The 16245-nt window shown below is 40.4% G+C and overlaps 1 protein-coding gene across 2 annotated transcripts in view; it reads left to right on the forward strand.

Annotated features, from left to right (window-relative positions):
* The window catches only part of FMN1 (formin 1), a 407216-nt gene that overhangs the window by 188105 nt on the left and 202866 nt on the right, over nt 1-16245 (forward strand). For both annotated transcript variants that reach the window (XM_036296418.1, XM_036296411.1), the window contains 2 exons: nt 5389-6149; nt 14475-14625. In XM_036296418.1, coding sequence (XP_036152311.1) covers nt 5389-6149; nt 14475-14625 — 912 coding nt within the window. The remainder of the gene's footprint in view (nt 1-5388; nt 6150-14474; nt 14626-16245) is intronic.

Below are 16245 nucleotides of genomic sequence, written 5' to 3' on the forward strand. Positions count from 1 at the left end.
TTTGGAGCACAGTAAAGATTAAGAACACTTACTGTTGGTTTTAACTCTGGCCGCACATTGGAACTTCTTGGGGAGCTCTAAGGACACCATCTCAGACCAATTGAATGATATGTGAGGATGGTCCTGCCCATCACTGTTGTTTTATTATTATTATTATTATTATTATTATTATTACAAAGCTGTCTAATGGTAGCCAGTACATTAAACATAAAAATAGTGCTAGTGAAGGAAAAGGATGATTCGAACAGAATCGCTTAATTGGGTTTACTCTCTGAAAGATTGTGAATTTGAATCTTGTTTAGAAAGAGATGGGTGTAGGTTAACTGATTATTGCACGTGGAAAGAGGATGTGATTAAACATGAAAATAAGAGAAGCAATCAAGTTAAGAGTAAAGGGAGGTAGATAGACTGAATGAAGTCTCGTAGATAAAACTTGGGGAAAACTGGAAAAATGTGAAACCTCAGCACCTATGTCCTTTCAACTTATATATTGAGATGAATGCAGAAAAACAGATTTTTAGCAGAGAGGATCAGGGAGAGGGAAACCCATAATGCTTTATATGTCCCAAGGAGCATTTATCTGAAAGTGAATGGAAGGTTTCTTTTGTCTTCTGTGTACAAACTCCATGTTCGATATGAAAGTAGAGGACACTGAAAGATAGTTGGCAGGGTTTTAAAGCATTATGTTCCCTTGACCCAGCCTTAGCTACAATTTTGACTGTAAGAACCTGGGCTTGACATTTCATAAAGATTCCCGGGACCCCAGGCAAACATTATCCAGCAGTCCATGCTTATCCAACAGAAAGTTCTACTCTGTGTTTGATTCACAAATCATTAACAGTCCTTCTAGCTATGGCTCTAGACACAAGATAGGAAACAGCACATGGTTTCCATGTGCAAAGTAGAAGTGGCACTTCACAGGAAGTAGAGTGAAAAATGGGGTTAAAAACTAGCTTTCCCAAAGGCTCGGCTCATGGTGTGCATGGACTTGAGATTCTTCATTTATAGCAGAGCCAGGCACAATTTGCAATAATTGATAGGATATGGACAGATACAGAATGAATGAGGTGCTTATTACTTTAATCACTTTCAATTACTGTGTCATGCTGAGCTTCTGAACACAACCAAGACAAAATCCGAATGATCAAAGGGGTTGTGAAACAGGGAAGGGCAAAGGTAAGTTGTTTCTTTATGTGGGCCATTTAAATTTTAATGGTCAGAAGGGTTTCTTACTATAATCTCAGCATATTGATATGGAGTACATGGAAATTAGTATTTCCTCCTTATTTGGTAATTCTTCCTTTCAGTGACTACAGTTTGTAAGGAAGCCATTCATGCGATCTGTGCTTGGTAATCTGTCCGCTTGCCTTGAGTGTTTGCATCAGAGGGGTACTGAGAGAGGGCACCATTTGCAAAGGCTCAGATGCATGAAAGAGCGTGGTCCCTGGAGAGGCAAGATGATATGTAACATTGGAGTCCAGGACACATCTGGGAAAGGGGCAGGTGCCAAAGTGGAGAAAGTTGGTAGAAAACGGATGGGAAGAGTTTTGTGTGTTCATGCTAAAGGGTTTTCAGTGTCAGTCTGAGAGTAATGGCCAATTATTGAAAGGGTTTTAAGAAATAAAGATCGGCTTTTTTTTTTTCATCCTTCTAGAGCCAATGTAGCCAAACTTGGATGGGAAAAATGAATTAAAATGAATTAGGTGGCTCTTGCTATTGTTCAGGTAAAGAAAAGTTGAGAATGGGAGGAAAGGGATGAATCAGAGAAATTAATGTAACTAATTGATAACATGTTGGGAATGGGAGAGAACAAGGAACTCAGAATGGCATCCAGGCTTCTGGATGTGATGATTGGGAGGACAAGGGCGCTATTAACTGCAAGGAGGGATTTCAGAGGGGGGATAACTTGAGGTTTAATGATGACGACTTCGTTTGCAGATGTATTGAGTCTGAGATGGCTGGTTAAGTATGCAGATAAACCAGACGAGAGGATAGCTGGAATTACAGTTTGAAGGTAACAATTTGGAAGTTACAGTTTATAGTGAGTGTCATTTTATATGCATACAAAAGATGACCCTGAGGATTGTATCATTTGAGAAAGATAAAATGGCAAGGAGGATGCCTGATGAACAGCATGAAAGGGATGAATAGAGGAAAAGGAGTCCACAGATTGACTGGAGAGAGCCCAGCAGTGGGAGGAAAATGGGGGTGGGTCACGAGGGTATATTGGAAGTTTACGGAAACAGAGAGAATTTCAAGGCATGGGCAACGGTCAACTTTAACAATGTAGCCCAAAGTACTAGAGGACTTAAAAAGTGCTGACCAAGCTCTAACTGGTTTGGTTCAGTGGATAGAATGTCGGCCTGTGGACTGAAGGGTCCCAGGTTCCATTCCAGTCAAGGGCATGTACCTTGGTTGCAGGCACATCCCCAGTAGGGAGTGTGCAGGAGGCAGCTGATCGATGTTTCTCTCTCATCGATGTTTCTAACTTTCTATCCCTCCCCTTCCTCTCTGTAAAAAATCAATAAAATATATATATTTTTTAAAAGTACTGACCAATTGTAACACTAAAATCATGCGGTTTCAATAAGACAGTGGGCGCAGAAGCCAATTGTAATTGGTTGAATGGAAGATGGATGAGAAAATAGATAAAGCAAGAGTTCTATGCTTTATTTAACAAAAAACAAAACAAAACTCTGCTGTGACTAGGAAGAGTTAGAGTGAGAAAGAAAAAGTGACATCTAGAAGGGTAAAGAAGGATTTAGATCTCTTTACTTTTGCTTTCTATGGATAGAACATGGAGCTGAGGAGCATGCCAAGAGTCAAAAGCAAGTTGGTATGGCCACTGTTCTTTTATCTGTCCCATAGCAAGGAGAGAGCAATAATGATAACATAGCATCTACTATGTTCCAACTTCTCTATGTGTTGTTTTACACATATTAACTCATCTGCTTCTCATAACTGCCTAATGAGGTGAATTCTGTTATCATCCCCATTTTATTTATGAGAAAACTGAAGTACAGGGAGCTAAAATAATCTGTGCAATTTGTACTCTGCCCTCTACATTAAGCAAATGCATTACAGGACCACAAAAACTGTATTTAGCTGTATACCTCAGCTTCAGCGGATTCAAAAGATGGTTGGTTGGATGAAAAGCTAGAGAGGTGGGGACCAGGGCCTTTGGTATAGTTACAGGCTAGCTGTGAGATAAAGGGGAAGTTTCTCTGCGAGCATGTCCTTACAAGTTTTTCATACTATTAAGAAGTTGAAGATTGAGTAAAATTATTGGCCCATCAATATTATTTGGCACTTAACCTCCTTGGAAAAAGTTTAGTTGGGAATAACAACCAAGAGTTAGTTTGTTGTGGCCGAACTGAACTATTCACTAAAATGAAATGGTGGCAAGTAATTCAGGATGGGAATCAGTCTTGGGCTCTGGGTGGAGGTGGGCAGGGAAGGGAGATGGAGAGAAAGATGGCGTAAGATGTTGAAACAAAGATTATCTTGGTCACATAGTTGAGTGAAGCTTGAAATTACTTCCAGGCATTTGGTAGTGGAACTCATGAAAGATCGGCTAAATGATTGTATTTGTAGGACATTGTTTATCCTGAGTAAGCGTTTCCTCGTTTGCTGCCCATCACTCCACAAAGGTGGTATATTTGGACATTTCAAAGAATTAGAGGTCTGTTCGTCTCTTACTGTAATATTGACATGAGCCACAGTAGCTAACAGTACCATTTATTCAGAACTTACTAAGTTTCAGGTATAATGCCTGTTGCTTTATAGGAAGTATCTCCTTTTATCTTTATAAAAACCCTAGAGGTGGTTCACTATTACCCTCACTTTACATTTGAGGAAGTTCCAGCTTGAAAACACAAAGTTACCTGCCCAAGAACATAGAGCTAGCCAGTGGCTAAGCAGACGTGAACCAGGTCGCATGAATCCAGAACTCAGGTACTAACTCCTCTGTGTTAGACAAGAAATACATGGTGCCCTGAACTGGGTAATTCTTTCTGAGTTGGATCGGAGGCTGCCATATCCACATATGACAAAGTCAGCTTCAGAAAAGCCTTGTCTCTAATTCTACTGACCATAGTTATGAGGGAGTTGACTCATGGGGGGAAGGTGAACCTAGCAAAAATACAGTTAGAAGTGTCTTAATGAAAGTAGGAAATCTTCCTATGTCTTTTAATCTTTTGGGACTAGGCAGTTAAAAGTATTTCTTTACCTTTTCAATGCAAAATGAATCTATCCTTGTATACACTTTGGTGTTGTAGATATTTGGGGGCTTAAATTAGAGTGAAGACAGTTTTGTTAGGCACAGGAAGGCTCTTTGGACAGTGGCTGAATATAACTGTGGCAGTGGTTTTTATCCATCTCTTCAGTACTACGTACGTGCTGTGCAGGCTGCTGGGATACAGAAATTAAGGCACTGTCTCTGATTTCATCTTGTGGAGTTTACAATCAGATGGGTAGGCAGAAATTAAATAAATTCACTGGGAATATTTAATTACTCTTAACTAGATTTTTGAAACGCTAATAAAATTATAAATTTGACAGCTTCCCAGTTAACTGTAATAGGCTAACTGGAAATAGACTAGTTAATACTGGGAGTATGCCAGGTCTGTGTTAATATGTATAAAACCATAGACTTAAGGCATTGAAATAACTGAAAATATAAAAGTAGTAAAAAGACTGTCATAAAGTATAGTTTAAAATGCTGGGTATGTAGGAAAAACATAGCAAATTGTTATATTCTCATTTTCTATGCATTTATATTGCTTATTTATTACTATATTGTGAATGATTATGAAAGATACAAATACTTATCATGAGCAGCTTTGTTGTGGAAACTTTTTAAGAAAATACACATAGATCATAGCTTCTTCTTGCACCTTTTGTTTTTGCTGTGTTGACCGGGAAACCCCATAGAACAGACATTCTGAGGAAGACTGTGAGAGCAGCAGCTCCAAGGATCTCCAAATCTATTTTTTTCTTAAAATGTTCTTTTTCCAAGCCAAATCCAAAAGTAATAAAAGATGTAGTCATGCATGTTCAGACCTTTATTAAAAATTTTGTCTTGCATTTGATATTAAAACCGGGTGAAAGTTCTTAGATGACAGTTTTACTTTAAGCCTTAATCCATGATAATTATTCCCCATGAGTTCATACTGGATGAAATTCTGCCTCTACTCCAACTGTTTAAGTCCTTGGAAAATTCATAAAGTGAAATTTACACCCCATCGGATTCTCTAAAGGACGTCTGTGTATTGCCCTGCATTTCTGCGAGCTGTGCTCGGGTGGCATGGGGAAGGTATTGCATTTTTTTTATTTCTGGTATTTGTTTTTATAAATGCTTTCCTTTCTTTCCTACTCCTATCTCTCCAGGTTCAGTTTGAACTTCAGGCCTTTCACATCCGGGGTGAGCATGCAGTGATAACAGCAAGACTAGAAGAAACCATCGAAAACCTCAAACACGAGATAGAGCACCGATGGCGCGGAGGATGTGAAGAGATGAGAGATGTTTGTATCTCCACCAACGATGACTGCCCTCCCAAGACCTACAGAAATGTGTGCATCCAGACAGACAGAGAGACTTTCCTCAAACCCTGCGAAGGGGAAGGCAAGACAACCAGAAGTAACCAAATAATACCCAAAAAGCTGAACATCTCCTCTTTAAGCCAACTCTCCCCGCCAAATGACAACAAAGACATTCTTCCACCACTTCAGTCTGTGGAATGCATCTCACCGAGCCAGGAGAAGGCATCGCCTCTCCCCACAGCACCACCCCCACCAGCAGTCATCCCTCCCCCTCCACCCCTACCACCTGGGCTTGGACCTTTGCCACCAGCCCCTCTGCCACCACCTGTGAGTGCAGGGCCACCACCACCTCCGCCACCTCCTCTGCCTCCAAGCACTGGACCTCCCCCGCCTCCTCCCCCACCACCACTTCCTAGCTCACCCATTCTGCCCAGCAGTGGGGGGCCTCCTCCTGCTCCAACACTCCCAGGACTTGTGCCCCCACCTCCTCCTGGCCTCTTCTTTGGAGTCGGCCCTTCTTCTAGCCAATGTCCTCGGAAGCCAGCCATTGAGCCCAGTTGTCCCATGAAGCCTCTGTACTGGACTAGAATACAAATAAGTGATAAGAGGTAAGCTCAACCACTCCCCCTACGCCCCCCAGCCCATTTTCAACTTATGAATTCCCAGACTTTTGCACAAGTGATGTTTTCCCTTACCAGTTTAATTTCTGTATGTGCAGTGCAGCACTTATTCTCAAGTGTGGTACAGTGAATGCCTTGGAGTGTTTTGGGGAGATGGTGTGTCCCCACCACATCTTGTCTGTATTCGCTATGGTTTTCTGCTAAGAGAAATGATGTGTTTAGTGTCATATCCCTCTCTAAGATAAACATTCCACTTTACAGAATAGAGAAGAGCTCAGGTCTTAGCTAGAACCTTCTCGAACGTTCCTACAATTAGTGAGTAATCACAAAGACATTGAGCTGGAATCTATACTGTAGATTCACTGAAGATTTTTTAAATATCTGTCTTGTCTTTAACCATATGATCTGGTTTCTAATAGGTATGTGTAATTTTTCATTTTTTTTTTTATTACAAGAACAAGACATAGCTGAGTCATTATTTCTTCAGGTCAGAGGGGAGTCTTAAAATAGAAACTCTCTAGTTAAACTCTGGTTCCCCTAACTGCTCAGCGCCCTCATCTCTTATACCCTGCTGCCTATCAGAGAAAGTGCCAGTATGTGAATAGCTAAAGAGCACCTTCCATTTGTATAGCTTGTTAAGCTGGGTCTGTAAGGCAGCAATGTATGGTTGTTTGGAAACTTCAAATCAAACAAATTTCAATGGGATTTCTTCCGCCTTATTTCGGAACCTGTTGAGAGGATAATGAGAGATGCTGAGTTGCTTCTTTTTTTTAATTAAATCTTTATTATTCAGATTATTACAGTTGTTCCTCTTTTTTTCCCCCATAGCTCCCCTCCACCCGGTTCCCACCCCACCCTCTGCCCTTACTCCCCCACCCCCCACTGTCCTCATCCATAGGTGTATGATTTTTTCGTCTCTTCCCGCACCCCCACACCCCTTTCCCCCCGAGAATTGTCAGTCCACTCCCTTTCTATGCCCCTGATTCTATTATATTCACCAGTTTATTCTGTTCATCAGATTTTTTTATTCACTTGATTTTTAGAATCACTTGTTGATAGATATGTACTTGTTGTTCATAATTTTTATCTTTACCTTTTTCTTCTTCTTCCTCTTCTTAAAGAATACCTTTCAGCATTTCATATAATACTGGTTTGGTGGTGATTAACTCCTTTAGCTTTTTCTTATCTGTGAAGCTCTTTATCTGACCTTCAATTCTGAATGATAGCTTTGCTGGATAAAGTAATCTTGATTGTAGGTTCTTGGCATTCATCACTTTGAATATTTCTTGCCACTCCCTTCTGGCCTGCAAAGTTTCTGTTGAGAAATCAGCTTACAATCGTATGGGTACTCCCTTGTAGGTAACTAACTCTTTTTCTCTTGCTGCTTTTAAGATTTTCTCTTTGTCTTTTGCTCTTGGCATTTTAATTATGGTGTGTCTTGGTGTGGTCCTCTTTGGATTCCTTTTGTTTGGGGTTTTCTGTGCTTCCTGGACTTGTAAGTCTCTTTCTTTCACCAGGTAGGGGAAGTTTTCTGTCATCATTATTTCTTCAAATAGGTTTTCAGTATCTTGCTCTCTCTCTTCTTCTGGCAACCCCATAATTCAGATGTTGGTACACTTGAAGTTGTCCCAGAGGCTCCTTACACTATATTCATAGTTTTGGATTCTTTTTTCTTCTTTCTTTTCTGGTTGGGTGTTTTTTGCTGCTTTGTATTTCAAATCTTTGACTTGATTCTTGCAATCCTCTAGTCTGCTGTTGGATCTCTGTATATTATTCTTTATTTCAGTCAGTGTATGCTTAATTTCTAGTTGGTCCTTTTGCATATCCTCAAGGGTCTCACTAGACTTATTGAGGGTCTCACTAAATTTATCGGCGGTTTCTAGAAAATTCTTGAAAAACCTTATAAGTGTGGTTTTGAACTCTATATCCAGTAGTTTGCTTTCCTCCATTTCTGTCATTTGTGACCTGTTTCTTTGTCTCCACATTTTTTATGCTTCCCTGTGTTGATAGAGTGGCTTTCTGTGCTAGGTGTCCTGTAAGGCCCAGTGGCTCAGCCTCCTCAATTAGGTGAGGTGGACACTCTTGGGGCAGCCCTTTGTGGGCTTTATGCACAGTCTTGTTGTAGTTAAGCCTTGATTGTTGTAATTATCACTGGGAGGATGACCTCCAGGCCAATTGGCTGTGAGAATCACCTGTGTCTATGGGGGAGAACTTCTGTGCTGGAGATGCCCTTATGGGGCAAGGCTTGCTTCAGTGGGGCTTTGGTGCTCACTAAGTCTGCCCCCTGAGTGTGTACCTTATGGATCTGAGGAGTTGTAATCTGGATGGTCCTACTCTGACCACTGGGTACACTGGCTCTTGGATCTCTAAGGAGGTGCTTATTTAGCCTCTGCCTGAGGCTACCCAGCAGGAGCTACGGAGAGATCTGCAGATTCCTCTTCTTTGTTTGGGGTTTGGAGGTACCCAGATGAGGCCCAGCTGTGAAGCAGTGCAAGCTGCTGTGGGGCCTTGGGCCTTCTTTTGGATGTTCTGGGTCTCTCTGACCCAGCTACAGTTTGTTAGGTAATTTTAGATTGCAAAAGCCAGGCCATTCATATGCAAAAGCCTATGAGCACAGCTTGGGTGGGGCAGGGTCACAGGGAATCAACAGGGCGGAGCAAACAGCTATGGCCGCTCCTCAGTCCTACCCTAAGAGGCCCCGAGTCTCAGTGTCCCATGGTAATTGCTGCAAGCACCTCTGAGAGAAAGCCACCCTCGAGTTCCGCCCGCTGCCAGACAGTCCAGTTTCTCCCCGTATGAGTCTGGGTCCCCAGAGACTCGCCCAGAACTGGGGTTCAGAGCAGTCAGGAGCTTGTGTCTCCCTCCCGATTGAAAAAGACAACCGAGTCCTCAGTTGCCAGCCCTTTCCACGCACCTCCATACCTCTGCACTTTACTTCCACACCTCCTCTGAGTCTCAGTGTGCTTTTCTCTTTCCTTCTAGTTATAGAATTTCCACTCAGCCAGCCTTCCTGTGGTTCTGGATGATGTCCGTTTTGTCTTTTAGTTGTAGTTTTGAAGTGGTTGTTCGAGGCAGCAATTTCAGGTGTTTACCTGTGCCACCATCTTGGTTTCTCCGTTGAGTTGCTTCTTGACTACTCTCTAGGTTTGACGTTCATTTGTTTACAGAGAACAGAAAATACAGAACACATTTTTTTAAGTTAAGTTTTGGTTTGGTTTTTAATTTATCTTTATTGTTAAAAGCATGAAAGGTGTCCCGTTTGTTTGTTTGTTTGTTTGTTTGTTTGTTTGTTTGTTTTTGCCCCCCATAAGCCCCCTCTACCCAGCACTTGCCCCTCCCAGGCCTTCCCCACTCTATTGTCTTTGTCTATGTGCTATGTGTATATCCATGTCAAGTTCCCTCGTTAATCACTCCTTTCCCATCCATCGCCTCACCCCTGCCTTCCCTCTGAAATTTGTCAATCTTATTCCATGCTTTTAAGTCTCTGGATGTATTTTGTTCAACAATTTATTTTCCTTATTAATTTCCACATATAAGTGAGATTATGTGATACTTGTCTTTCTCTGACTGGCTTATTTCACTTAGCATAATACTCTCCAGGTCCATCCATGCTGTTGCAAATGGTAAGAGTTCTTTATTTTTTACAGCCACATAGTATTCCACTATGTAAATATACCACTGCTTTTTTATCCACTCATCTGCTGATGGCACTTGGGATGTTTTTTGAAATTATTCACAAAACCAGATACAGTGGTGAAATTTTCAATTTATATAACATTTTACTTAGAAAAAGCAGGATATTGAAGAAGATAACATATAATTCACAATTATAAAATAACTGGAAATCAATATAGGAGGAGTGGGAATACTAAGCATATGGTGAAGTTGATTAGGTACTTCATATTGGCCCCTTTCTTCTCACCAAAAAATAAGGGCCAAGAGTTTATGTGGAGAAAATCCTGATACTTTTTTTAATGTTGATGCTTTATAATTTTCCAAGTGATGGTTAAAAAAAAACAAACCATGAGATGACCCTGAAATAGCTCCTACCTTTAGCTAAAGTACTAGTATTCCCCTTTTCCCATTCAAGACTCAGATGGCATTTCCTAAGAAATAACTTTCCAGAATATTTATTTGGAGCTGTGTTCTCTTATTAGTGTCCTGAAATTAATGTGCAGCCCTTCCTGGGTGATGAATCCCACCTGGTCAGACAGCACACATTGCTGTTCACACCTGTGTCTCACACCTGTGCCCACACTTCATTCCCCACAGATTTTCTGCACAACCACTATCATGACTGCAGCAGGGGTATTACAGTGCTGCTAGGCACTATGGGCCCTTTGTCAGGGTTCAAGGTGGGACGAAGTCAAGCTGCAGATTATCATTGTTGGTGTTTCTCCTTCCTTATGTACTTGGCCATTTTGAAAAAGAAAACAATGGAATGTTCAAGCTCTTATCAGTTTTACCATAAATTTAGGGCTTCAGTTTTGAGCCTAATGAAAAGTGGATGAATGTACTGACTTTCCGGACATCAGGAGAGCCCTACTAGGTGAACTTGTCAGATTGAGCCTGACTTTGGGGGAGCAGGAGGCTTTCCACTGTGATGTGTGAAGACTGGGACATGGCACTTCTGCTGCACCACACATTTCATCTCTCTTATTATGGCAAGAGTTTTTGTTCCTCAGAGCATGACTACTTGTTTTATTTTATTTTATCTTTTAAATATCTAGATAGATAGATAGATAGATAGATAGATAGATAGATAGATAGATAGATACACACACACACATTTATTTATTTTGAGAGAGAGATAGAGAGAGAAAGAGGTGAAAGAGAAACATCGTTTGGTTGCCTCCCATTTTCATCCCAAATGGGGATTGAATCCGCAACCTGAGTGTGTGCCCTGACCAGGAATCAAACGGGAGACCGTTCGGTGCATGGGATGGTGCTCCAACCAACTGAGCCACAACGGCCAGGGCCGACTACTTCTTTTAAACTAAAATGGTCTAAAGATTCTGTGTAGCATTTAGTTATGGAAAAAAGTAAAATTATTTGAGATGTGTTCTTTCAAAAGGGATGAAATGATATTTTAATATTTTATATAACTGGATGTTGTAAGCACTTTGTATAATGTACACATGAAAAGTTTTGGTCTTGGTCTATTAGGGAACTGGGAGTAAAATATGAATTTTTCCCATGTTATATATATACCGCCTCTCATCCATCTAGATTGCTTTTCACTACTAATGAGAACTGATTTTTAAGTCTTGCCATTTTGCTTTTATAAAAAAATCTATTTTCTGATTCTAGAAAAGGGAAGAGACATTTAGTTAACGAAAAAGAAATCCTAATCTATCTACTTTTTCAGCTTCCTGTTAAATATCTATCTTCCTAGTATCTTCTCCTTCCTCCCTTCACTTTCCCCCTCCTCCCCCTTTCCCCCTTCTCTACTTCCATCTCCATTCTTTTTTCTTCCTTCCTCCTTCTGCCTCCCTCTTCCTCTTCTTTTGAGCTAAAACTGTAAGTTTAGTGGTCAGAAAAGAGTTGACCATGAGAGCAGATGGTCCATTGTAAGTGAGTTCTTGTCACTGCCCCACAAAATGCCAGTTACCGCCAACTCACTGAGAGGTGGTATTTCAGAATTTATTTATTTATTATTGGAAATGTATTTTCCCACAGAAACAATGTTGTAAATGGTGACGAAGCACTCAGCCTGACTGCCAGACCCAATTTGCTTCAGAACATGAGGTATAACACTAGTTGTACTGACCTGAGCTCAGTCCTTGGGAGCTGGGCCAAGCAGTACAGGTACAGAGGTGACAGGGGTGAGTCTGAACAATCTGCCTTATGCTTCACATCACCTCCCTCCAAGCATCCTCTCCCCAGTTTCCCAGAAATTTTGTGAGCTCCAAACCAGCACCCTAAGATCCCCCTTCCTCAGTGCCGCTGAGATAAACACCACTTGAAGTTGAATGATAGGTGGGGCCTGAGGAAGGAGCATGTACATGGATGTACTTCATTGAAAATGTTCTAGCCCGTGGGTGATGATTTCACAGGTATTTATTATACTGTCATATCTTATAACTCACATATGTCACATACATGCTCTTCAGTGGCTCAAATATTGTGAATGTGCCCAGAACCAAAATGTCATATTTCATGGGTAAGGCAGACATATAGCAAAATGTGAACACAGATCTGAAAAGCAATTTCGAATATGAAAATCACCTTTTAGTATCAAAAAATTGTATGGACCACTTTATATAATAATAATGGATCTTTCCGTTTCCATTGATTGAGAAAATATATATTGAAACAAAGGTAAGTACTTATAGGTATTATTGGTAATAACATCTACATATGTTTAAAAACAAACATGTAAATGAGATATATTTTTTTCTATCTGTGTGCATTAAAAGTGTTTAAAAATAGATTAAAAACTAAGTTAAGAAAGCAGACATTTGGGGGAAAATGTGTTCTGACTGAAGGGAGCCTGGATCTTAACCATCCGTCAGCTCTCAGAGGCAGGTCTTCTGTATCTCATTTTCCATATCTTCATCTCTTTCTTTGTTTCAAATCTAAGGTGACCCTGTTTGTTTGTTTTTTAAGACAAAGCAAAGCAGTCTCCCCGTGACTGCTTTATTTGAAATCCCAGTGAGGGCCATTTTTATCATTTGGCTTGTTTTTATTATTATTTTTTCAATATAGTTTTATTGATTTCAAGAGGAAGGGAGAGGGAGAGAGAGAGAGAAACATCAATGATGAGAGAGAATCATCGAATCATCTGGCTGCCTCCTGCAGGCCCCACACTGGGGATCAAGCCTGCAATCCAGGCATGTGCGCTGACCTGAATTGGAACTGTGACCTCCTGGTTCATAGGTCAACGCTCAACCACTGAGCCATAATAATTTTTATTATTAATACTGTTGTTGGAGTGTGGTATTATAAATCAAGTATTTCTAAATGAGCACAGCCCATTCACGTATTACAGGTCCTGCACTTACTTTACCAGAAAACCATATTTAAAACCAGTAGAAGAAATCCAAAGAAAGGCTAAATCTTTACATTAGTACTTCATTTTCGTTCTGGTTAAGAATTATCCCATCACTGTCTCAAGATTGATTATCCCTCAGCCTTTATATGATGCCCATGTTTATCCACCATGGAAATGCTACAGACTGAGGGAGAAGCAGCTCGCATGGCACTAACAGTATGAACCCCAGGATTTCTGGTCCCACAAAGTTTCTCTCTCTCTCTAGATCTCTCTCTCTAGACCTCTCTTTGATTATATCTAATGACCATTCTGTTTGGAAATGTGTATTTGCTTTAATGTTCTATATTATATTTTGACTTTTAAAAAATGTGTTTTGCCCTAGCCAGTTTGGCTTAGCGGATGAGCGTCGGCCTGTGGACTGAAGGGTCCCAAGTTTGATTCTGGCCAAGGGCACATGCCTGGGTTGCAGGCTCAATCCCCAGTGGGGGGCGTGCACGAGGCAGCCAATCAATGATTCTCTCTCATCATTGATGTTTCTATCTCTCCCTCTTCCTTCCTCTCTGAAATCAATAAAGAAATATATATATATTTTTAAAACAATGTGTTTTGCCCTGGCTGGTTTGGCTCAGTGGATAGAGAGTCAGCCTTCGGTCTGAAAGGTCCCAGGTTCAATTCCAGTCAAAGGCACATGCCAGTGTTGCAGATTCGATCCTCAGTGTGGGGCATGCAGGAGGCAGCTGATCAATGATTTTCTCTCATCATTTCATCATTAATGTTTCTATCTTTCCCTCTCTTCTTCTCTGAAATCAATAAAAAATTTTTTTTTAAATATGTTTTTCAAAAAGCTTTTCTCTGAGCTTTATTAGGGATTTGTGTGCATATGTATGTGTGTGTATGTATTTATGTATTTTTGTTAATCCTCATACGAGGATACTTTTCCATTGATTTTTAGAGAGAGTGGAAGGGAAGGGGAGAGACAAAGAGAGAGAAACATCGATATGAGAGAGACACATTGATCGGTTGCCTCCCAAACACGCTCTGACCTGGGCTGGGAATCGAGCCTGCAACCGAAGTATGTGCCCTTGACCGGAATCAAACCCAAGACCCTTCAGTCCAGGGGCCAATTCTCTATCCACTGAGCCAAACCAGCTAGGGCTGTGTGTTTTGTTTTGTTTTTCATTAAGAGCTCTATTAACAGGTGCTTGCAGTTTGTTGACTTTTTTTTTAAATCCAGTTGTAAACTTTTATTATTTTTTAATGAGTTAAAAATGAATTAGAGATTGTGTTTATTCTTTTCTCTTGTCATTTTCTCTTTTAAGCCAAAGTGCTACACCAACCTTATGGGACTCCTTAGAAGAACCTGATATTCGGGATCCTAGTGAATTTGAGTATTTATTCTCCAAAGACACAACTCAGCAGAAGAAAAAACCACTGTCAGAGACCTATGAGAAAAAAAACAAGGTCAAAAAGGTACTGCGTGATTATCATAATCATTGTAATCATATATAAATAACATACATGGGAATTCATTATGTGCTGCAGGTTTGCTTTCCCTGCTTTCAAAAAAAGTTTTGCAAGATTTCAAGTCACAGATGACAAAAAGGAGCCAAAAGTTTGAGCATGTGTGCTTGCTATTTCAGTCATAGCACCTGAATTTTCAAGTGATTTTCTTAATTTAATCTGAACCCTCTTTAGCCATTAATTCTATTGAAAAAATATGGCTATTTAAATTTAATTAACACAATTAGATAAAATAAACAATTCAGTCCTTCCGTGGCACTAGCCACTTTTCAGTTTTGTTCTGTGGCTAGTGGTTATCATATAGCACAGGTATAAAACATTTCTGTCATTACAAAATGTTCTACTGGCTAGCACTATCCAAGCATCTGGGATATGTTGGTGAAAAAATACACCCAAAGATTCTTGCTCTTTAGAGCTTCTTTGACAATCAATATTAAAAACAAAAATTAGATCACGTAACCATGATTTAAGAAGGATGGACTTTGGCATGATGGTGATGAGGCTACAGCTTTAAATAGAGTCTTAGGGTAGTCCTCATTAAGAAAGGTGCCTTCTGAGCAAAGATTTGAGGATTTGAAATCTGAGGCTCCCAGTCATCCCATCAGAGAAAAGGTTTAAGATCCTCAAGTATCAGATGTGAAGTTGAATCACAACCGGGCCATACACTGGCTATGTGACCTAAGTCAAAGTTCTTCCACTCTGTGCCTCCGTTCCCTAACCATGACATGAGATGGCATCTGTTCCTATTATTATTCTAATTATTAAGTATGAATATACATTTATATACATCATGCTTAACATTGTGCCTGGCACACTGTCGGCACTCAGCAAATGATGGCTATTCTCATTTTGCTTCTGTTGCTACCACTGCTGTTATTTCTCTGCATAAATGTTTTTTTGTATGGAGTTCATTCTTTTTTCTCCTAAGTGTTTTGATAATAGCCTATCAGTGATGGCGAACCTATGACACGCGTGTCAGAGGTGACACGGGAACTTATTTTTTTGGTTGATTTTTCTTTGTTAAATGGCATTTAAATATATAAAATAAATATCAAAAATATAAATCTTTGTTTTACTATGGTTGCAAATATAAAAAAATTTCTATGTGTAACACGGCACCAGAGTTAAGTTAGGGTTTTTCAAAATGCTGACACGCCGAGCTCAAAAGGTTCGCCATCACTGGCCTAGATGGTGTTGAGCAAAAGTAAAGTACTTGGTTCTGCTATTGATTTTTTATTTTATTTTAATCCTCACCCAAGGATATTTTTCCACTGATATTTAGGGTGAGTGGAAGGGAGGGAAAGAAGGAGGGGGAAAGAGAGAGAGAGAGGAGAGGAGAGGAGAGAGAGAGAGAGAGAGAGAGAGAGAGAGAGAGAGAAAGAGAGAGACATCAATGTGAGAGACACACATTGATTGATTGCCTCCTGCACTCACCCCAGTCCCACCCGACCGGGACCAGGAATCAGATCTGCAACCCAGGTACATGACCTTGACCAGGAATCAAATCCATGACCCTTTGATGCATGGGCTGACACTCTAACCACTGAACACCACAGACCAGGGCTCTGC

This window comes from Myotis myotis, unplaced genomic scaffold (assembly GCF_014108235.1).
Source record: "Myotis myotis isolate mMyoMyo1 unplaced genomic scaffold, mMyoMyo1.p scaffold_m19_p_1, whole genome shotgun sequence".
Taxonomy (NCBI): domain Eukaryota; kingdom Metazoa; phylum Chordata; class Mammalia; order Chiroptera; family Vespertilionidae; genus Myotis; species Myotis myotis.